This window comes from Acinonyx jubatus, chromosome C2 (genome assembly GCF_027475565.1).
Source record: "Acinonyx jubatus isolate Ajub_Pintada_27869175 chromosome C2, VMU_Ajub_asm_v1.0, whole genome shotgun sequence".
NCBI lineage: Eukaryota > Metazoa > Chordata > Mammalia > Carnivora > Felidae > Acinonyx > Acinonyx jubatus.
In genome coordinates, this window is record NC_069384.1 from 9,545,397 (window position 1) to 9,567,798 (window position 22,402).

At 40.7% G+C, this 22,402-nt stretch overlaps 1 protein-coding gene across 2 annotated transcripts in view; it reads left to right on the top strand.

Annotated features, from left to right (window-relative positions):
* The first annotated feature begins 7,693 nt into the window (after nucleotides 1-7,693).
* The window catches only part of LOC128315116 (uncharacterized), a 325,032-nt gene continuing 310,323 nt past the window's right edge, over nucleotides 7,694-22,402 (top strand). For both annotated transcript variants that reach the window (XR_008297549.1, XM_053220587.1), the window contains exon 1: nucleotides 7,694-9,627. Coding sequence is in view for 1 of the 2 variants with exons in the window: in XM_053220587.1 (XP_053076562.1) it covers nucleotides 8,947-9,627 (681 nt within the window). In the remaining variant the exon portion in view is untranslated. The remainder of the gene's footprint in view (nucleotides 9,628-22,402) is intronic.

A 22,402-nucleotide genomic window follows, 5' to 3' on the forward strand; every position in this document is an offset into this window, starting at 1 on the left:
TAAAAATCACCTTGATTACATTTATTTTAAATGTTATTGTAGTTTTATAGTGGCAGAAGTATTCTTTTTTTTTTTTAATTTAAGTTTGTTTATTTTTGAGAGAGAGACAGAGAGAGTGAGTGGGGGAGGGGCAGAGAGAGAGAATCCCAAGCAGGCTCTGCACTGTCAGCACAGAGCCCCGATGTGGGGCTCAAACTCACAAACTGTGAGATCATGACCTGAGCCAAAATCAAGAGTCAGACACTTAAGTCTGAACCACCCAGGTGCCCCAAAGAAATATCACAGTTTAAACAAGTTACTCAGACAAGGGATGTGATGCATTGGGTGCTAAATAGAAGTCACTCCAGAAATTAATCTACTTCCAGTTCATTCTCAAACACTCACTGGGCACTTGGGTCTAAAGATGAGTAGGTGTTAAATGGGGGAAAATTTTTCCTTTAAAAGAGTCAGTGTCCGCTCAGCTTAGTGCAATGTTGCCGTTTACTATTCCTAAGAACAATGAGAAAGCATGACAGGTCCTTCATAGCTGCCACGTGAAAATGTTAAGAAGTCCTTGTTCATTCTATAGTTAACATAGTGCTAAGTTTTAAAAATATCAGATCCTAAAGAAATTGTGGTTTATATACACAATGGAGTACTACATGGCAATGAAAAAGAATGAAATATGGCCTTTTGTAGCAACGTGGATGGAACTGGAGAGTGTGATGCTGAGTGAAATAAGCCATACAGAGAAAGACAGATACCATATGTTTTCACTCTTATGTGGGTCCTGAGAAACTTAACAGAAACCCAGGGGGGAGGGGAAGAAAAAAAAAGAAAAAAAAAAAGAGGTTAGAGTGGGAGAGAGACCAAAGCATAAGAGACTCTTAAAAACTGAGAACAAACTGAGGGTTGATGGGGGGTGGGAGGGAGGGGAGGGTAGGTGATAGGCATTGAAGAGGGCATCTTTTGGGATGAGCACTGGGTGTTGTATGGAAACGAATTTGACAATAAATTACATATAATAAAAAAAAATCAGATCCTGAAGTTTCTGCATGTTGTTGTGCACTTAACATAATCCATATTAAATACTTGATAAAATCCAGTTAGTAAAAAAACTACACGTAAAATGAATTTAGCAGAAAAGCCTCTTAAAACAACAGCCACCAAGGTAAGACTTGGTAAAAAAAAAAAAAAAAATGAAACAAAACAAAACCCTGAAGGCTGTTGTCAGTGCAAACCTTGACTTTCAGGCTGGAATCCCCTTGCTAAGTGTAAAGGAAGAAGCTAGCATAGGGGCCTTCAACTTTGTGGTCCTTTTCTTAAAAAAAAAAAATTTTTTTTAATGTTTATTTTTCAGAGAGAGAGAGAGAGAGAGCGAGCGTGGGCAGAGGAGGGGCAGAGAGAGAGGGAGGCACAGTCCAAAGCAGGCTCCAGGCTCTGAGCCATCAGCATAGAGCCCCACGCAAGGCTTGAGCTCATGAAGCGTGAGATCATGACCGGAGCCAAAGTTGGATGCTTAATCCACTGAGCCACCCAGGCACCCGTACTTTCTGTGGTCCTTTAACATGTTGTGGGGATTGGTGTGTCCGCACTGACCACCTGTTCATCTTCAGACTCCAGCATCTTGTACATGCTCAGTGAGTGTTCAAGGAAGGAAGGGAGTATGTGCTTCAGAGCGATTTCTATTCAAGCATCACTTAACCGGTGACTCAGCCCATCGGCAGCTCCTGTAAATGAAGTGCTGCTTCCGGGCACTTAGGCTGTAGAGCTCACATATCGATTTTGAAAGGGACCATACAAATGCATGCCGCTTTCCTGGGCTGCAGCCTTGCTTCTAAGTACCTGATTCATCATGACCGTGCCCCTCCCAGCCTGGCCCATCTGCCTGCAGGCTCACCCTTGGCCCTTGAGTCTGTTCTAACTAGTGTACTAAACAGCCCTGTTTCCATGGGTGAATGGGACTTGGAATGACTTCCATGTCCTTCTGCCCTGAGTCTGGTGAGCCCCAATTATCCTGCCTGCCCCAGGTGTCTGGGTATAAACTGCAGCCTTATTTTACCCTCTCATCTTTTTTTGAGAGCTTGGGTGAATGGTCTATTGATGACACTTTTCCTCAGATCTAGGTGAGGATTTTATCATCCTGGGTCTCGCATTCTTCTCTCTCTGCAGGCTCTAGGACCCCCTGGCATTGGCACACGTTGGAGTCCTGGAGGAGCACATGGTCGGAAGCCTTGGCTTTCTCTCCATCTAAGGCTTGATTTAGATCTACGTCTCAGCACTCGGCAGAGCTCCTTTCCCCCCACATAAATGAGTTGACTCTTTACCTTTATAGGTTTTGCTGAAAGCAAAATCTTAATTGCCTGTCATTGAAATGAGTACGTATTACTTCTTACTAAAAATGTTCATTAGAAATAGTGTTCATGTAGGCTCAGATTCATGTAGGGTTGGTTGGTACAGCTTTGGGATCCCTCTAAGCAATCTCACAAACAGTGTTCTGGTTCTTGGTATTTGGTGCAGTTAAAAAAGGGAAATCAGAGGCTTTGAGCTGGTCTAAAGGTTTAAAGTTCCTCACCAGGAAGGCTTTTATTAGTTTCTTTGTTGATTTTTTTTTTAAACCAATTTTGTAGGAATGGTGGCTATTGAGCTAACCAATTCCTGGTCACTCATTCATCTGTCAGTCGAAGCATGAGACCCAATTGCTCCTTCCATCTATACTGAACAAACGGGGAAGGGCAGGGTTGTACATGGTGGGGATGTCAGGAGACAGGAAAGTCTAGGGTGCACTGAGCTATTGCATGTCCATTTGGTTTCTCAGGTTGACATGGACAGTAAAAAAAAAAAAATTAGGTATAGGAGAATCCTAGGAGACAGTGAATTCTTGTTCTTTTCTTCTCTCTGAGATATCTCCCATTATTCTTTGGGAGAAGAATCAGGCTCTTTTCCCAGTGAAAAATATCAATTTACTAGACAAGGGGCATGAGTGGGGAGCATCTATGTATGGAGACTAATTGTTAGAAATCCACTTTGCAGACTTCCACAGTGCCAGCCCTCGCCCCTACTCCTTTGCTTTTCCCTGCCCAATCTGTGGTTTTCACTGCTCTCCACTCTGTGCCAGAACCCAGCGTCCAGATGTATAGTTGGATATACATCTTTAGACCAAGCCCCATCCCTTTCACAAGCAAAGCTGTCTTCTTCTGGGCCCCTTGGTGGGATTTTTTTTTAATTTAAATTTTATTTTTTAAATTTACGTCCAAGTTAGTTAGCATATAGTGCAACAATGATTTCAGGAGTAGATTCCTTAGTGCCCCTTCCCCATTTAGCCCATCCCGCCTCCCACAACCCCTCCTGTAACCCTCAGTTTGTTCTCCATATTTATGAGACTCTTCTGTTTTGTCCCCCTCCCTGTTTTTATATTGTTTTTGCTTCCTTTCCCTTGTGTTCATCTGTTCTGTGTCTTAAAGTCCTCCTATGAGTGAAGTCATATGATATTCGGCTTTCTCTGACTAATTTCATTTACCATAATACCCTCTAGTTCCATCCACCTAGTTGCAAATGGCAAGATTTCATTCTTTTTGATTGCCGAGTAATACTCCACTGTATATATATACCACGTCTTCTTTATCCATTCATCCATTGGTGGACATTTGGGCTCTTTCCATACTTTGGCTATTGTTGATAGTGCTGCTATAAACATGGGGGTGCATGTGCCCCTTCGAAACAGCACACCTGTATCCCTTGGATAAATACCTAGTAGTGCAATTGCTGGGTTGTAGGGTAGTTCTATTTTTAGTTTTTTTGAGAAACCTCCATACTGTTTTCCAGAGTGGCTGCACCAGCTTGCATTCCCACAAGTAGTGCAAAAGGGTTCCTCTTTCTCCACATTCTCGCCAACATCTGTTGTTGCCTGAGTCATTAATGTTAGTCATTCTGACAGGTGTGAGGTGGTATCTCATTGTGGTTTCCCTGATGGTGAGTGATGTGGAGCATTTTTTCATGTGTTGGTTGGCCAACTGGATGTCTTCTTTGGAGAAGTATCTATTCATGTCTTTTGCCCATTTCTTCACTAGATTATTTGTGTTTTGGATGTTGACTTTGATAAGTTCTTTATAGATTTTGGATACTAACCCTTAATCTGATATGTTGTTTGCAAATACCTTCCCCCATTCTGTCGGTTGCCTTTTAGTTTTGCTGATTGTTTCCTTTGCTGTGCAGAAGCTTTTTATTTTGACGAGGTCCCAATAGTTCATTTTTGCTTTTGTTTCCTTTGCCTCCAGAGATGTGTTGAGTAAGAAGTTGCTGCAGCCAAGATCAAAGAGGTTTTTTGTCTGCTTTCTCCTCGAGGATTCTGATGGCTTCCTATCTTACATTGAGGTCTTTAATCCATTTTGAGTTTGTTGTTGTGTATGGTGTAAGAAAGTGGTCCAGGTTAATTTTTCTGCATGTTGCTGTCCAGTTTTCCCAGCACCACTTGCTGAAGAGACTGTCTATTCCATTGGATATTCTTTCCTGCTTTGTCAAAGATGAGTTGGCCATATGTTTCTGGGTCCATTTCTGGGTTCTCTATTCTGTTCCGTTGATCTGAGTGTCTGTTTTTGTGCCAGTACCATACTGTCTTGATGATTACAGCTTTGTAGTATAGCTTGAAGTCTGGGATTGTGATGCCTCCTGCTTTGGTTTTCTTTTTCAAGATTGCTTTGGCTATTCGGGGTCTTTTCTGGTTCCACACAAATTTTAGGATTGTTTTTTCTAGCTCTGTGAAGAATGCTGGTGTTACTTTGATAGGGATTGCATTGAATATGTAGATTGCTTTGGGTAGTATTGATATTTTAACAATATTTGTTCTTCCTACCCAGGAGCATGGAATATTTTTCAATTTTTTTTGGCATTTTTCAATTTCTTTCATAAGCTTTCTATAGTTTTCAGTGTATAGAATTTTCACCTCTTTGGTTAGATTCATTGCTAGGTATTTTATGGTTTTGGTGCCATTGTAAATGGGATCGATTCCTTCATTTCTCTTTCTGTTGCTTCATTGTTGGTGTATAGGAATGCAACCAATTTTTGTACATTGAATTTATGTCCCACAACTTTGCTGAATTAATGAATCAGTTTTAGAAGTTTTTTGATGGCATCTTTAGGGTTTTCCATATAGAGTATCATGTAATCTGCAAAGAGTGAAAGTTTGGCCTCCTCCTGGCCGATTTGGATGCCTTTTATTTCTTTGTGTTATCTGATTGCTGAGGCTAAGACTTTCAATACTATGTTGAATAACAGTGGTGAGAGTCGACATCCCTGTCTTGTTCCTGACCTTAGGGAGATAGCTCTCAGTTTTTCCACATTGAGGATGATATTAACATTGGGTCCTTCATATATGGCTTTTATGATCTCGAGGTGTGATCCTTCTATCCCTACTTTCTTGAGGGATTTTATCAAGAAAGGATGCTATATTTTGTCAAATGCTTTCTCTACATCTATTGAGAAGACCATATGTTTCTTGTCCTTTCTTTTATTGATGTGATGAATCATGTTAATTGTTTTGTGGATACTGGACCAGACCTGCATCCCAGGTATAAATCCCACTTGGTCATGGTGAATAATTTTTTAATGTATTGTTGGATCCGGTTGGCTAATATCTTGTCGAGGATTTTTACATCCATGTTCATCAGGGAAATTGGTCTATAGATCTCCTTTTTAGTGGGGTCTCTGGTTTTGGAATCAAGGTAATGCTGGTTTCATAGAAAGAGTTTGGAAGTTTTCCTTCCATTTCTATTTTTTGGAAGAGCTTCAAGAGAATAGGTGTTAACTCTTCCTTAAACGTTTGGTAGAATTCCCCTGGAAAGCCATCTGGCCCTGGACTCTTGTTTTTTGGGAGATTTTTGATCACTAATTCGATTTCTTTACCGGTTATGGGTCTGTTCAAATTGTCTATTTCTTCCTGTTTCAGTTTTGGTAGTGTATATGTTTCTAGGAATTTGTCCATTTCTTCCAGATTGCCCATTTAATTGGCATATAATTACTCATAATATTCTCTTCTTATTGTTTTTATTTCTGCTGTGTTGGTTGTGATCTCTCCTCTTTCATTCTTGATTTTATTTATTTGGGTCTTTTCCTTTTTCTTTTTGATCAAACTGGCTAGTGGTTTATCAATTTTGTTAATTCTTTCGAAGAACCAGCTTCTGGTTTCATTGATCTGTTCTGTTGGTTTTTTTGTTTGTTTGTTTCAATAGCATTAATTTCTGCTCTAGTCTTTATTATTTCCTGTCTTCTGCTGGTTTTGGGTTTCATTTGCTGTTCTTTTTCCAGCTCTTTAAGGCATAAGGTTAGGTTGTGTATCTGAGATCTTTCTTCCTTCTTTAGGAAGGCCTGGATTGCTATATATTTCTCTTACGATGATGGTCTTTGTTATGTCCCAGAGGTTTTGGGTTGTGGTGTTATCATTTTCATTGGCTTCCATGTACTTTTTAATTTCCTCTTTAACTTCTTGGTTAGCCCATTCATTCTTTAGTAGGATGTTTTTTAGTCTCCAAGTATTTGTTACCTTTCCAAATTTTTTCTTGTTGTTGATTTCGAGTTTCATAGCATTGTGGTCTGAAAATGTGCACAGTGTTATCTTGATCCTTTTGTACTTGTTGAGGGCTGATTTGTGTCCCAGTATGTGGTCTATTCTGGAGAACATTCCATGTGCACTGGAGAAGAATGTGTATTCCTATGCTTTAGGATGAAATGTTCTGAATATATCTGTTAAGTCCATCTGGTCCAGTGTGTCATTCAAAGCCATTGTTTCCTTGTGGATTTTCTGATTAGATGATCTGTCCGTTGCTGTAAGTGGGGTGTTGAAGTCCCCTACTATTATGGTATTATTATCAATGAGTTTCTTTATGTTTGTGATTAATTGATTTATATATTTGGGTTCCTCCGCATTTGGTGCACGAATGTTTACAATTGTTAGGTCTTCTTGGTGGATAGACCCCTTAATTATGATATAATGCCCTTCTTCATCTCTTGTTAGAGTCTTTATTTTAAAGTCTAGATTGTCTGATATAAGTATGGCTACTTCAACTTTCTTTTGTTGACAATTAGCATGGTAGATGGTTTTCCATCCCCTTACTTTAAATCTGAAGGTGTCTTTAGGTCTAAAGTGCATCTCTTGTAAACAGTATATAGATGGATCTTGTTATCCATTCTGTTAGCCTATGTCTTTTGATTGGAGCATTTAGTCCATTGACATTTAGAGTGAGTACTGAAAGATAAGAATTTATTGCCATGTTGTTGCTTGTAGAGTTGGAGTTTCTGATGGTATTCTCTGGTCCTTTCTAGTCTTTGTTGCTTTTGGTTCTTCCTTCCTTCCTCTCTTTTTCTTTCTTTCTTTTTTTCTTTCTTTTTCCTTCTTTTTTTCTCTTTCTTTCTTTCTTTCTTTCTTTCTTTCTTTCTTTCTTTCTTTCTTTCTTTTCTTTCTTTTTCTTTCTTTTTCTCCCCTCAGAGAGTCCCCCTTAAAATTTCTTACAGGGCTGGTTTAGTGGTCACGAACTCCTTTAATTTTTGTTTGTCTAGGAAACTTTTCATCTCGCCTTCCATTTTGAATGACAGCCTTGCTGGATAAAGAATTCCCGGCTGCATATTTTTCCGAGTCAGCACACTGAATATATCCCTCCACTCCTTTCTGGCCTGCCAGGTTTCTGCGGAAAGGTCTGCTGCAAACCTGATCTGTCTTCCCTTGTAGGTTGAGGACTTTTTTTTCCCCTTGCTGCTTTCATGATTCTTTCCCGAGTATTTTGTGAATTTGACTATGATATGTCTTGTTGATGGTTGGTTTTTGTTGAATCCAATGGGAGTCCTCTGTGCTTCCTGGATTTTGATGTCTGTATCTTTCCCCAGGTTAGGAAAGTTTCCACTATGATTTTCTCACATAACCCTTCTACCCCTTTTTCTCTCTCTTCATCTTCTGGAACCTCTATCATTCTGATGTTCCTCTTTAATGAGTCAGTGAGTTCTCTAATTCTTAAATTGTGCTCTTTGCCTTAGTCTCCCTCTTTTTTTCTCCTTCATTATTCTCCATAAGTTTGTCCTCTATATTGCTGACTCTCTGTTCTTCCTCATCCATCCTTGCCACCATGGCATCCATTCGAGATTGAAGTTCAGTTATAGCATTTTTTATTTCATCCTGACTAGCTTTTACTTCTTTTATCTCCACAGAAAGGGATTCTAATCTATTTTTGACTCCAGCTAGTATTCTTATTATCGTGATTCTTATTATCGTGATTCTGGTTCAGACATCTTGTTTGTATCTGTGTTGGTTAAGTCCCTGGCTTTTGTGTCTTCCTGCTCATTCTTTTGGGGCGAATTCCTTATTTTGTCATTTTGAAGGGAGAAAAGGAATTAATGAGGTAAAGAAATTAAAATTAGAAAAAAATTAAAATTAAAAAAAATTAAAATTAAAAAATTAAAAACAACACACACACATATACAGAAAAATCAAATAAATGATGTTAGATCCTAGGTGTGTTTTGGTCTGGGTGTTGAAAGGGGTTTGATAGATTAGAGAAAAAAGGGGAAAGAAAAAAAAAGGAAATTGTTTGAAAACTTGAAAAAATGAGTACACTGAAATAGAATAAAATGAAATGATGGAAGTAAAATAGAATTTGAAAAACATTTACACAAAAGTAAAAAATATAGTAGAAAAAAATTAAAGATTTTTAATAAGTTGAAAATAAAAATAATTTTTTCTTTTTCTGTATTCAAGTAAAAGAAAAGAAATGAAAAAGAAAAAAAAGAAAAAGAAAGAAAATTGAATAGATGGACCAATGAACAGACTGAAATATGAATGAAATCACTTCGTTTTCCCTTAGAAGTCAAACTATGAAGCATTTTATAGTCTGTAAACTAAGCCGGCAGAGAGACTTGTGGTCCTGGAGAACGATGTTGGCCCAGTTGAGCGGGGCTTAGTGTAATGGCTCCGTTCTCCACTAGATGGCGCTGCTTAGCTTACTGGGGTGGATGGTTGTGGCGCTTGTAGTTGTGTTTGCGCATGTGCGGGAGCCGCGAGAATGGCGTCACCCAGCAACCCTCTCTACTATTGGAACGCTCTTCTCCCGGATCAGCCATGGCAAACCCGTTGTTTGTCTTTGGCTTCCATCCGCCTCCCGCTTTTACACAGTCTGTGACCAAGCTCCAGGCAGCACCTCCCACCTGAGTTTTATCTCAGATGCGGCTGTGTTTCCCGACCTCTTACTTCTGAGGGACCGCGGCTCTGACCTGCTCCGCCCTTCTGCGGGAGGGTCTCACCGAGCAGTGGCCGGGTGCGGGCCGCGTTCAGGAACGTTCACGGACGTGCTGCTGCCGATGCCGAGACTATGGCCCGGGGCCAGCGCGTCCCAGAGAAAGTTCGCACCATCTTGTGGCAGGAGCGTTTCAGGGACTATGGCAAATCACAACACACATCTGGCACCAGGCTTCACCCCCGATGACCCTGTTCTAGCACCAGTGAATGTGGTTGTTCTTCCGGGTCTGCCAGGGTCTTGCCTTTGGGGGACCCCACAGCCTCTACCAGATGTCCTCCCAGCAGGGGAACCAACTCTCCCATGTGGCCCAAAGAACCCCGGACTCCGCTCTGCTCCTGGGGATTCGTCCTTCTCACCAGAGCACCTCCAGGTATCGAGCTGCGGCGTTTCAGACTCTGCGTTCCCCCTGTTTATAGTCTTAATGGAATTTAAACCCTCTGCTTTCTCCCTTGTTAGTTTAGTCCCTGCGGCTGTTTCCACTTTTCCACTTTCTCTCCAGCTGCTTTGGGGGGGGTGCTTTTCCCGTATTCCGCACCCCCCCCTCCACTCTCCGCAGGCAAAAACAGCTCCCTGCCCTCCCCCCATGGCTTCTCTCTACCCCAGTTCACCTCTCTGCGCCGCGTACCTGCTGAGTTGTGCAGGTGGCTGTGTTAATCCTCAGATCAGTTTTCTAGGTGTGCAGGATGGTTCGTGTTGATCTGGCTTTATTTCATGGATGTGAGACACAAAAAAACCCTTCCATGCCGTTCCGCCATCTTTTGGTGGGATTTTAAGATGTCTCAGAGAATTGGGCGAGTGATGATGGTTTGTAATTCAAAGATGGATGGCTTATTATAAATACCAAAGACAGCGCTAGCCAAGAAAGTAGATTTGGGGTTTGGTTGTTGGGGTAGGGGATTTACAATAGCTTCCTTTCTAGTTTTTATAGGAAAAGCCACATTCCAAAACGTAGGAGGAGGGAGAAGATGAGAGGAGAATACAGGACTGGATAAGATTGGATGGTGTGGATGCTTGGAATGGTCACAGGCTGTTCTGAAAACATGAACTTTCCCAGCAGCTTCAGTCACTAATGAAAACTTTGTGACATCTGCGATTGCAGTTACCTTTTCATTTCCCTCCCTAACCATTGTTTCGGGTAGTCTGGTACTTCATTAGTAATGATTTTACTGACAGTTCCCTTAAACAGTCTCTGAATTCAGGTGGAGGAAGATGGATTTTTAACTAATCTTTGTTGGCATAAACATATATCATATCAGAGACTAACTATTCTTTCCATTTTTCATTTGTTTTCTTTGGTGTTATCTGACATTAGGTTGTCAGAGCAAATTAAAGCGGCAAGTAAGCAATAATTGCTTTGTGATATAAAAAGATGGGTAAAAATTGCTTTTTAACTAAGTCGATGCTCTATTTCCTACCTCTAAAATATTTAAAGCAAGCGACTGTGTATTTAGCAGACAGGCTTACAGATATATTTATGGACCTGGCCCATCTTTTGAAAATGGGGATTTGTGCTGAATAATTCGGATTTGCGGACCTCACAGCTCAGCTTTCCTGGATCAGTGCGAGCCTCCTCTTCCTTTTTCGTGATGCACATAGGATCTTGCTGTTAATACTGTTCTTGTCCGCCCGCTGTACCCTTTCTTCCTACCCTTTCTTTACCAGCATCCTACGCTGCATCTGACCCCCTTTCCATTTAACTTCACTATTCAGAGCAGCCTGATTTCTTTCTAAAAACCCAACTCGAGAGCAGAGGGACAGACTCCTTAAAACCCTAGGCCCCCAATGCATAGACACACAAAAAACAGACCATTTGCCCTTGCGATTTTCTTAAATATTTATTTCAGCCAATTCCTTGGTGATTCCAGGGGTTTTTAATCTGTGTTATAATTTAAGTGTTGGGAAAAATGAAGCAGAGTTGTCCTTTTTTTCCCTCCCAATTGAGATGTGCAATAGTTAGAATTCTCGGTCCTTAGAACTCTTTACGGTCCCATGAAGACTGGCCCATTGGTTACTGCGTGGGACCTGAAAATGTTAGTCTGGTCTTGGTTTTTAGAACTTGTATAGGAAACATGAAAAGACAGAAAGTCCCCTCTTAAAAGAGAGGGAAATTCACCCAGGTTTGGCCAAGAGAGATGCTCAGGCTGTTAGCTGAGTAAGGTAAATTCTCTGGGTAACAGTTCCATTGGAAGATCACCCCTTACCAGCAGGTAAATGAAGTAAAACCAGGATTAGCCTAGTTAGGTTTTCTCAGTGTCTACTCTTATGAAGCTGAACGAGGAAGAAAAAAGACAGGTGACTGCTTTTTAGTGTTTATTCTGCACATTCATGTGACAAATCTTAAAGCTTCAAATGCCAAGCGGCGAACTCAGGAAATGCCTTCTAGCTTGCTAGGCTTGTATGTGTTTATGCATGTGTGCGAGACTGTTTTAGACCAATTTCTTGGAGGGAGATCTGATTCAGTTACTAATTTAGGATCGTTTTGCTACACAGGAATCAATATCGCTAGGTCCTCACAAATTTATGGATTGATTAGGTAAACAAAGAATCCAAACTGATTGAGTGCTTACTCTGTGTTGTATGACAGGGTAGTGAAACTGCGGGACACAACCCAGGGCCCCAGGGACCTGTGGTCTCAGAGGAAACAGCCAAGACAATAGTCAGCATGGGAAGTCTGATGTAACTGGGGTTACGAGTGGGGAACCGAGCGCGTCAGCAGGAACGTCCTGGAGGGGAGGCGAAGGATGAAGGGGGGTGAAGTGGAGTGGGTCCAGGGGTAGTGGAGCTTGAGCTGAACCATGGAAGTGAGATGGACAAGAAATAGATAATCTAAGAGAGGGGCAGTGACAGTGATGAGTGACAGTCATGTGGAGGCCCTGGAGGGCTTTCTTGGGATGCGGCATTCCCGTTACTCAGAATAATGAGGAAACGGCTTGTGGCATAATATTTTTCCTTCTCGGAGACCATTCTGTTTGAACTAATAAATATTTAATCCCAGGTAGCTGGATAATTTAGACTTTGATCTTAAAGAATTATCTGGATGTTTGGAAATCTTTTTTCACCTTTTATCTTTAGGTAGTATTGTGAACAGCTGACCTTAAAACTCTTTGGCTACAGTTGAGAGCGTCACACTGGTTTTCTAATTGGCCCTGGTTGTGTCGTATTACTACAATGCCTAATATTAAATGGCCCATGGATTCCTTGTATAACTCTTATTAGGTGGGTCATTCTTCTAAAATAGTATGAAATTTACTTTATGGTTTTTTTATAAAATTTTTTATTAAGTTTTATTTATTTGTTTTGAGAGAGACAGAGACAGCATGAGTGGGGGAGGGGCAGAGAGAGGGAAAGATCATCCCAAGCAGGCTCCACACTGCCTGCTCAGGGACTGACGTGTGGCTCGAGCTCTTGAAACTGTGAGATCATGACCTGAGTTGAAACCAAGAGTCTGACGCTTAACCGACTGAGTCACCCAGACATCCCTACTTTATGGGTTTTTTATTTAGAATTTTTGGCCTATAGCTGTGAGATTGGTCTATAGGGTTTTTTTCAAAATCTTTTCTGGGTTTTCCTCTCTCTCCTGGTTTTGATTTCAGGATTAGGCCAGTTTTATAAATGATCTCGCTCAGCTTTCTGTATTTTCTATGCTCTGCAGTGATTTGTATGTATTATAAAAACAACTATTCCTTATGTAAAAGAGCATCTAAAAAATGGTTATGATCAATAGCCCCTTGGAGGTAAATTCTGGGTAACTTTTCTAATTTTTCCATTGTTTTCCTCAAGTGAGATTTTCTGGCTTTTGTTTTTAAGAATGTACCATTTCTCAAATATTTTGAAAGTTATTGGCATAGTGCGATGCAAAATATTGTTTTATATTTTAAAATCTTTGTACACATTTGTACTTTTTCACATATATAGGTATATTTTTATTTTCTGATTTGATTTTCTCAATTTGAGTGATTAGAATTGTGTATTTGGTGTATAAGTTTTCCAAAGAATTAGCTCCAGGATTTATCTATTAATTCTATAACTTGTTTTTTTTTTTAATGTTTATTTTTTTTTGAGACAGAGAGCATGTGTGCAAGTGGGAGAGGGGCAGAGAGGGAGAGAGGGAGAGAGAGAATCTCAAGCAGGTTCCACACTTGTCAGCACAGAGCCCAATGCAAGGCTCGAATTCACAAACTCTTAGGATCATGACCTGAGCTGAAATCAAGAGCCAGATACTTAATCAATTGAGCCACCCAGGTGCCCCTCTACAGCTTGTTTAATAACACTAATTAAAAAATATTTTCCACCCCCAATAGATTTGCTCACTTCTTGCATTAAGGGCTTAGTTCATTTATTATTCTTTTTTAATATTAAGAGAATTTAAGTGTGAACTTTCCTGTGAGAACTATTAGATCTACTTCAAAAGTTTTGTTAGTTTTAAAATATTATTTATTTTAAAAGTCCACTTGTTGGTGTGTTTAAATATTTTTATTCAAGGACTATTGAAAAGAATGCATATTAATTTCTATGCCGTGTTTTTGTTTAAATACCATTACTCATTTCTAATTATTTTTGCTTCATATTACGATGCTATGGTATTTAGCAAATATTTAGTATTGTTATGTATTCATTTTGGGTTCTATCTTTATTGATATAAAATAACAGTCTTTGTCCTGTTTAATATTGTACCTTGAACTCAGTTTCATCAGAAATTAATGATCATACTTTCCTATTTTTTAAAATCTATTTAAAAAATCTGTGTAATAAATCTTTGCATAACTTTTTCTGGTCATTTTATTTCAACCTATCCCTTGAAAGCAGAGTGTGTTTGATTTTAAAAAATCCAATCTGATCATCTGTTAATGTTTTCATTTGTTCCTGCCATGACATGCTGTTTTTTGGGGAAAGTCTTTTTCCTCTTTCCAAAAGTTTTCTGTTCTTTTTTGGAGTATTTATTTTTTACTTTTGCACTTATGATTTTGAATAAATGTAGTCTAGTTTTAATTTTCTAGTGGCTTTCTAAGTGAAAAAAAAATTTCAAAAAGTGGATTTCTATAATCAAAATCAGGGATGAAACAATTTTTTAAACTCTTTATATAAAGTAAGGCATTTAATGCAATTTTACTTCCCCTTCCCATTCCTGAGATTGAAAAATATAACCTGTGTTTTTACAGCCAGATGATTGATATTAAATTTTTTTTTACTATTCTATATTTTTAAGAGGTATTTTACATTTGTATTTAGTTTGGTTCACGTTTTTATAATCTTCAGCTCATCCTTTATGAATTTCACTGTTCACTGCAAGTCATTTTAGATCACAGTTTTATTTTTTTTAGCCATCTCTTGATCATTGGTGTATGTCTCTTTATGATCTTTCATGTGTTTTAAAGGCAAAACTATAGTTGCATTTTCTTTTAGCTTTCAGTGTCCTGGGACAGACATCTGAAGCTGCTTTAATTTTTATTTTGTTTTGTTTTGTTTCTGTTTTCCCTTCTGCCTGAATTCTTATATGCCTTTTCCTCCACTCATTTAAGAGTTGTCAGAAAGTGTCTTGATGGGGGCTTCTCTCATCAATGTAGGTTAGAATGTGGTGAATGAACCCTTTTCCTTCACATGGTCAGGTGTTTTTTTCTTGTTATTTTGTTGTTGTTGTTGTTGTTGTTTGTTTTTGGTTTGAATTCTAACATTTCCATAAAGTATTTTAAACCAAAATTTTCTTTTCACCTTTTCTGGTGTCTTTCTCAAGAATCCACATTACATAAGTTGGCGGTGTCCCTTCTGGATATCCGCCATCTTTTTACACTTACTTACTATGTCCTATCTCTTCCTATTTATTCTGAACACCCAACTTTCATCCCAACCATGGGTTTGGTTTTCTACATGACCAAGCCTGCCTTTTTAAAAAAATTTTTAAAAAATGTTTGTTACTTTGTGAGAGAGAATGAGAAAGAGAGAGAGAGAGACAGACAGACACAGAGAGAGGGAGACACAGAACCCGAAGCAGGCTCCAGGCTCTGAGCTGTCAGCACAGAGCCCAACATGGGGCTGGAACCCATGAACCGTTGAGATCGTGATCCGAGCCTAAGTCAGACACTTAACTGACTGAGCCACCCAGGTGCCCCTCAAGTCTGCTTTTTACCAGACATGAAGTGGATATTTAATTTAAGAGGGCAAACGTGTTGTTTTGCCATTCTTCATGGTCTCACTGGCAACCCTTTAGATTTTATTCTCTTAATTTGAATTCTACCTTGTGGGTCTTTCTCGCAGCTCTTTGCTAAGTGGGGCCCACTCTTTATTATCTGCTTTCTTGACTTTATCAACTGATAGAACATGGGGAAAAAATATGGCCCCTGCATCTCCTCCCACTGAAACTCTTGACACCTTAACACCTGGAACTGTGCCTCCCTGTGTACGCTGTGCCCTCACTGTTTACCCCCTTTCTCCTTTCTTCATTTACTTAGTTTCCTTCTTCAGATAAAAGTATAACGTGAGACCCTAAAGGGATTATTACTATGAAAACCTTGCACCTACCCAACATGGGGATGGTGAGCTGTTTCCTGTTTCATACAGACCTTGGGTTCTGAGTAGAGCAGAAAGAATAAGGGTCTGAGCTCAGGCGGGGCAGCTGTTGGCTTTATTTTGTGATTAATGATATCTCCTTCCGTATTCTGGGAATAGTTTGCCTGCCAATAATAGTTTCACCCTTCTTGTGGGGTTTTCCCTTTTTCCATATTTTCTTTTCTCTATCTTTTGTTATCCTAGATGGAAACTTGGGATAGACTGTATTCTATTCTATTTATTTATTTTTAAATTTTTAATGTTTATTTTTGAGAGAGAGAGAGACAGAGCATGAGCAGGGGAGGGGCAGAAAGAGAGGGAGCCACAGAATCCGAAGCAGGTTCCAGGCTCTGAGCTGTCAGCACAGAACCCGATGTGGGGCTCCAACTCACAAATAGATCACAACCTGAGCCGAAGTCGGATGCTCAACCGACTGAGCCACCCAGGTCCCCCGTATTTTAAGCCAGAGGTCAATATCAATGGGATTTTTATTTTAGAGGATATTTTTACCTCTCTAGATATCATTATTTGGTGATGGATCCCATTTAGTCAAAGTTCTCTTTAAAAATGTCTATAAATGCTGGGGCACCTGAGTGGCTCAGTTGGTTAAGCTGCCTACTCTTGATTTTGGCTCAGGTCACGATCTCATGGTTTCCTCATCAGGCTCTGCACTCACAGTGGGGATCCTGCTTTGGATCCTCTGTCTCCCTCCCTCTGCCTCTGCCCCACTTGTGTGCTCACTCTCACTCAAAAATAAATGTTAAAATTTAAAACAAAATATGAGGACTTTAAGAAAGAAAACAGATGAACATAAGGGAAGGGAAGCAAAAATAATATAAAAACAGGGAGGGGGACAAAACAGAAGAGACTCATAAATATGGAGAACAAACTGAGGGTTACTGGAGGGGTTGTGGGAGGGGGGATGGGCTAAATGGGGAAGGGGCACTAAGGAATCTACTCCTGACATCATTGTTGCACTATATGCTAATTAATTTGGATGTAAATTAAAAAAAATAAAAAATAAAAAAAAATGTTTATAAATGCCACAAGACACACAATGGCAAAGATAAGGTGACATTCTTGGAACAAATCAGGGTGAATAGATTCAGTTTTCTCCCTAAGTCATGTTGTAGAAAACAAGGTATGATGTGGATTGTGACTTTCCTTGGTGGAAATAAGCCTGGTTTGGGAATCAGAAATCTAGACTTGACCTCTGCTACACTATGAGACTCTGGACTCCTGTTTCCTGAACTGTAAAAGGAAGGGGCTGAATTGACAGAGTTCTACAGTCCTGTTGGCTCACATTCTACATATTTTGTGATCATTATAATAAATATTGCATGCCATTTCATCTCTCTGTTGCTGAGCAAAGCCTGGGGCTAGAAGGAGACACTGCTTTGTGACAGGAACGTGGACAGGTGTATTTGTCGGTAGGCTGGATGTGACCTTGTCCTTTGATGCCAGATCTTTATGTATATATCTTTATTCCTTACCTTATTCCATTGGGTGAATAAGGGGAGGAGCTGCATGCCAAAGGAGATTTTTCTTTAAGGAAATTAAGGCTGGCCAAACAAGGGATTGGTTGCTATTATCAGACACTAATGGCCCCTGATAAGGTGTAATCAGATAGCCCAAACGGCAGGGTTTAGTGCTAAGTAACCAGGCTCCCTTTATGAAGGAGATACCACATGACTATGCTTGGGATGGATTCTTTTCTCTGTAAATTTTTAATCAGCTCAAAAACTTTCATGGAACAATTTACTGCCCCCACCCCCATTACTTGGCTTCTTTTGACCTTGATTAAGTGGAAATGTGAACACACACACACACACACACACACACACAAATTATTTCATATATGCCATCAGCCAAGGAACTTTTTGTGCAAATAACAAGACTTTTTATATGTCTTTTCCCCCTCATAATACTGAGAGTCTGAAGTGCCACTTAGAGGGCATTTCTTAGCCAGGCATGTATATTTTTTTGGAACTGGTCCGTATGATTTGAAATATCAAGTTTCAAAGTCCTTATCACACATTTACTTAAAAAATACACTGGCCTTGTGGGATTGATGGCAAAGACTGCAGAGGGGCTCTTTCTGACTACTTCTCGGAAGATTCCTTTTCTGCTTTTGAAGTCAATGGACTTCTAATCTGTCCATGACCACGGTGGGGATTTTTACTTATACTTTAGCTCTTCATCTACACCTCGCTGCATTTCCTTCCCTGGACTCAAGTTGCAAATACATAGATATCAGGATCTTTCCTTTCCTTGGAATCAGATTCATATCTGGGTTTATATCACTCCTTGCCAGCCAAAGATAGATGCGAAACCTGGTGAGTTTTCTGGAAGCAGATACATGGGTGGAGTTTGGTGTGCGGCACATTTTTAGGGAATGACACATATTAAACAGGGGAGGAGACACGCACCCTTGGTACAGGCCTGACAATACCTCTGCCAACCTGGAGGTGGAGCTGTAGAGAGACTGGTGTTGTTAGAAGAGCCCACTTTGGCCTGAAATGGGTCGTCCTCTTGCTCAGTCCTTGGGTGTAGGCTGCCCTGAGAAGCCAGGACCTTGGGTGGAGTCTTTCTGTAGCTTAGGCAATTCTGAAGGGGTTGACAGCTGGGTCAACAAACCCTTTTCTGAAGGAGGATCTATGGAGGCATCACATCTCTTTGTGATATATCCATCCTTGCCAATTACCTGTCCTTTGGGTGGAATTAAATAATATAAGACCTCAAGAAGTATTTGGTTGAAGTATGCCACCAAAGGCGCATGGAATGTGCTTAGAATAGGTTGGTGCACTTCTATTACATATTCCTATGGGAAAGGCTTTTAAACAACTCTGGCCACTTGATTCCTGTAATGACACTGCTTTAGACTGGGCACTGTGGCAGCTTAAGCCTAAAGGAGTAGGTGACACACAGTGACTGCTTCCTAGCAGTTCACCTTGGGCAAGTTTCTCAATCTCCCGAGGCTACAGTTTCCTCATCTACAAAGTGGTTGAGACTGATAAGTCTCCCTGCCTCATAGGGTTATTGTAAGAATTATAAATGAGAGCATAAGCTGTGTGTCCCAGCATGTACTAGGGGTTCAATACATGGGAACTAGACTTTCAAAAGAACATTTGTTTCTTCTACAAACATATTTGAGCATCCATTACAGGTCACACATTGAGCTACGTGCTTTTTTTCCCATTGACCCCTCAATATATTAGTTTTCTACGGCTGCCTCTACAAAGGGTCAAAAGCTGGACGGTTTAGATCAACAAAAGCTTATAGTGTCACGGTTCTGAGACCAGAAGTCAAAAATTAAGGCATGGACAGGGCAGTGCTCCTTCTGGAGGCTATAGGGAAGGATCTTTCTTGGCCTTTTCTAGCTTCTGGGGATCCCAGACATTTCTTGTTCTGTGATGGAGAAATTCCCATTTCTTCCTCTCTTTCCATATCATCTTCCCTCTATGTGTATCTGTCTCTATGTCCATTTTTTTTCTTTTTAGGACACCAGTCATATTGGATTAGGGCTCACTTAACAACCCCATCTGAACTCAATCACCCCTGTAACGACCCTATCTCCAAATAAGGTCATATTCACAGCCACTGGGGTTAGGACTTCAACATCTCTTTTTTTGGGGGGGCACAATTCAATTCACAGCACTCACAGATCTCTAGGGTAGATATTATCCACATTTCATAGGTGAGTGAACTGAGACTCAGAGAGGCCAAATCATTCACCCAGAGTCACACAGCAGGTAGGGACTTGAATGCAATTCCCTCTGGCTCCCCAGGGCATGCCCTTCCCACTAAATTGTTGTTGCATCCGCATATGAAACTTCTAAGTGAACGAGGAGAGATGTGAAGTTGAGGGATGAATTAAGAGGCTCAAGTTGCTACAGTAAAATTAGTCGTTATTGGGCAAAATAGCCTAAGTTGACTAGAGGCTTGTGCACCATTTTGCTCAAACAACAACAAACAAACACAGTATGAAAGGCACCTGCAATGTACAACACCTGGCAAGGGGTTTCAACCCTGCTTTTACCATTTCTTTTTCTTATCTGCAATTCCTGCCACTTGTGACTGTTCTTAACCACCCAGGCTCAGTTTCCCTGAAAAGAAAGTTGGCAATTTGTGACCTGAGGTGGATTAAAAAGTGTCTTGTATCTTGCTTTAGCAATGAGAGTTACAATGAGTCCAGTAACACACCCTTGGCTAACACAAGCCTCCTGATGATAATATCCAACTTTATTTGAGTATCTCCTCTGTGCCAGGCACTCAGGACCAAATGGTGGTGTCACTGAGCGTTTCCAGGTGAAATGGCACGGGCTCAGAAAAACTATTTTCCTTTGTCCTCACGCTTCCCTTGTGGCCACCAAATGTGTGGGTTCTTTACATACTGACCAATTCTCCAACGCCAGCTGGGTGTCCTACAGTGAGTTCAGTTCCGACACCATCTATCTGGAGTCAGACCCCACAGGTGAGGGCTCAGTCCCATAAGACTGCCTCCCACCACCTGCTTCAGAGGCTCATCACAAGTACCAGGTGGTACCTGTTCTCCTAACTGACCAGCTATAAATCAGAAGTTCTATAACCCCGTATTCAGGTTCAGTGCTTTGCTAGAAAAGCTCACGAACTAGTTGACTTGCTGGATTACCGGTTTATTCTGAAGGGAGCTGACTTAGAAATAGCCCCATGGGAGAGCTGCACGGGGCAAAGTGTGTGGGAAGGGGCACAGAGCTTCCATGCCCTCTCCAGGCAGGCCACCCTTCCAGCACCTCCACGTGTTCACCAGCCCGGAAGCTCTCTGAATCCCACAGCTCAGTAATTTTTGCTGAGGTTTCATCACGTAGGCATCGTTAATTACTAACTCAGTCCTGGAGGGGCTGGAAGTTCCAGGCTTCTAATCAAGGCTTGGTGTTCCCGGTGACTAGCTGCTGTCCTGAAGCTATCTAGGAACCCACCGAGAGTCAACTCATTAGAACAAAAGGTGCTCCTAACACCCGAGAACTTCTAAGGAATTTAGGAACTCTATGTCAGGAACCAGAGTCAAAAGCTGAGTATTAGAGTATTAGAATTGGGGAATCACAGAGGTTTTAGGAGCTCTGGCCAGGATCCAGGGATGAAGACCAAAATATATATTTCTTATTAGATCATAACATCACAGGGGCTAAGAGGGGAGCCCTGACTCTGTTTTTGCTGGTCAACTATACCTTCCTTTCAAAATGTGTCCTTACAATTAAGCTGATCATGACATGGCATCTTGCAAATACAAACCATCATTTCACCCTTTGAAGTTCTAATGTAAGAAAGTGAAACAGAACAGGCTGTTCTCTGGGGCACCTGGGTGGCTCAGTCAGTTAAGTGTCTGACTTCAGCTCAGGTCACGATCTCACGGTTTGTGAGTTTGAGCCCCACGTTGGGCTCTGTGCTGACAGTCAGAGCCTGGAGCCTGCTTCGGATTCGGTGTCTCCCTTTCCCTCTGCCTCTCCCCCACTTGTGCTCTGTCTGTCTCTCTCTCAAAAATAATAATAAATAAATAAAATGTAAAAAAAAATTGTTGAAGAACAGGCTGTTCTCTAGAGTGAAGGTTATCAAGTAAGGGCCTGCAGGCCAAATCTGGCCCACCACCTATTTTTGTCAAAAAAGTTTTATTGGAATACAGCCACGCTTGTTTGTTTATGCCTTGTCTATGGCCACTTTCATGTTACAAGAGCAGAGATGAGTATTTGCAACAGAGACCTTCTGGCCCACAAAATCTAAAGCATTGACTGTCAGCCTCTTCCAGAAAAAGTTTGCAGACTCTTGGTGTAAAGGATATATCATGGGTAACTAACAATGTGATAATGGGAGACCTTTGAGACTGAGAATCTAAGACCAAACGTTCAGCCAAAATAGAAGCTGATAATAGGTGGGGAGGTGCAGAGAGAGTGTTGCTACATGAAGAATAAAACTAAAATATAGAGGATGATGTCAGTATCGTATGTGGGGGCAAAAACAGAAATGCAGTATGAACACTTTACTGATAGACACATTTAACGGCTAGGGTCAAGATAAGGCCTTAACTGAATAAAACAAATGAGGTGTCTGTGGATGCATGGGTCACCTCACACAGTAAGAATCAATCTCAGATGAATGGAAGTTGAAGTGGGGTTTTAAAAAACGACTTGAAAGTACTTTTTGATTTTCATTTGCCTAATGAGGATAAGCATTTTTCATGTGATTTACCGCCATCCGTATATATTTTGGGGTGAATCATCTGTTCAAACATTTTGACCATTTTCTAATTGAATAGTTTGTTTCCTAACTATTGATTTTTTAAAATTTGAGATATAGTTCACATACTGTGATGGTTAATTTTAGATGTCATTTTGGCTGTGCTGTGGTGCTCAGTGGTCCGGTCAAACACCAGTCTAGATGTTGCTGTGCAGGTTAACATAAAAATCCATGATAAACAAAGTGGGTTCTTTTGTGGGTTTGAGCCCCATGTCGGGCTCTGTGTTTGCAGCTCAGAGCCTGGACCCTGCTCTGGATTCTGTGTTTCCCTCTTTCTCTGCCCCTCCCCTGCTTTCACTCTGTCTCTGTGTCTCTCTCTCAAAAAAAATGAA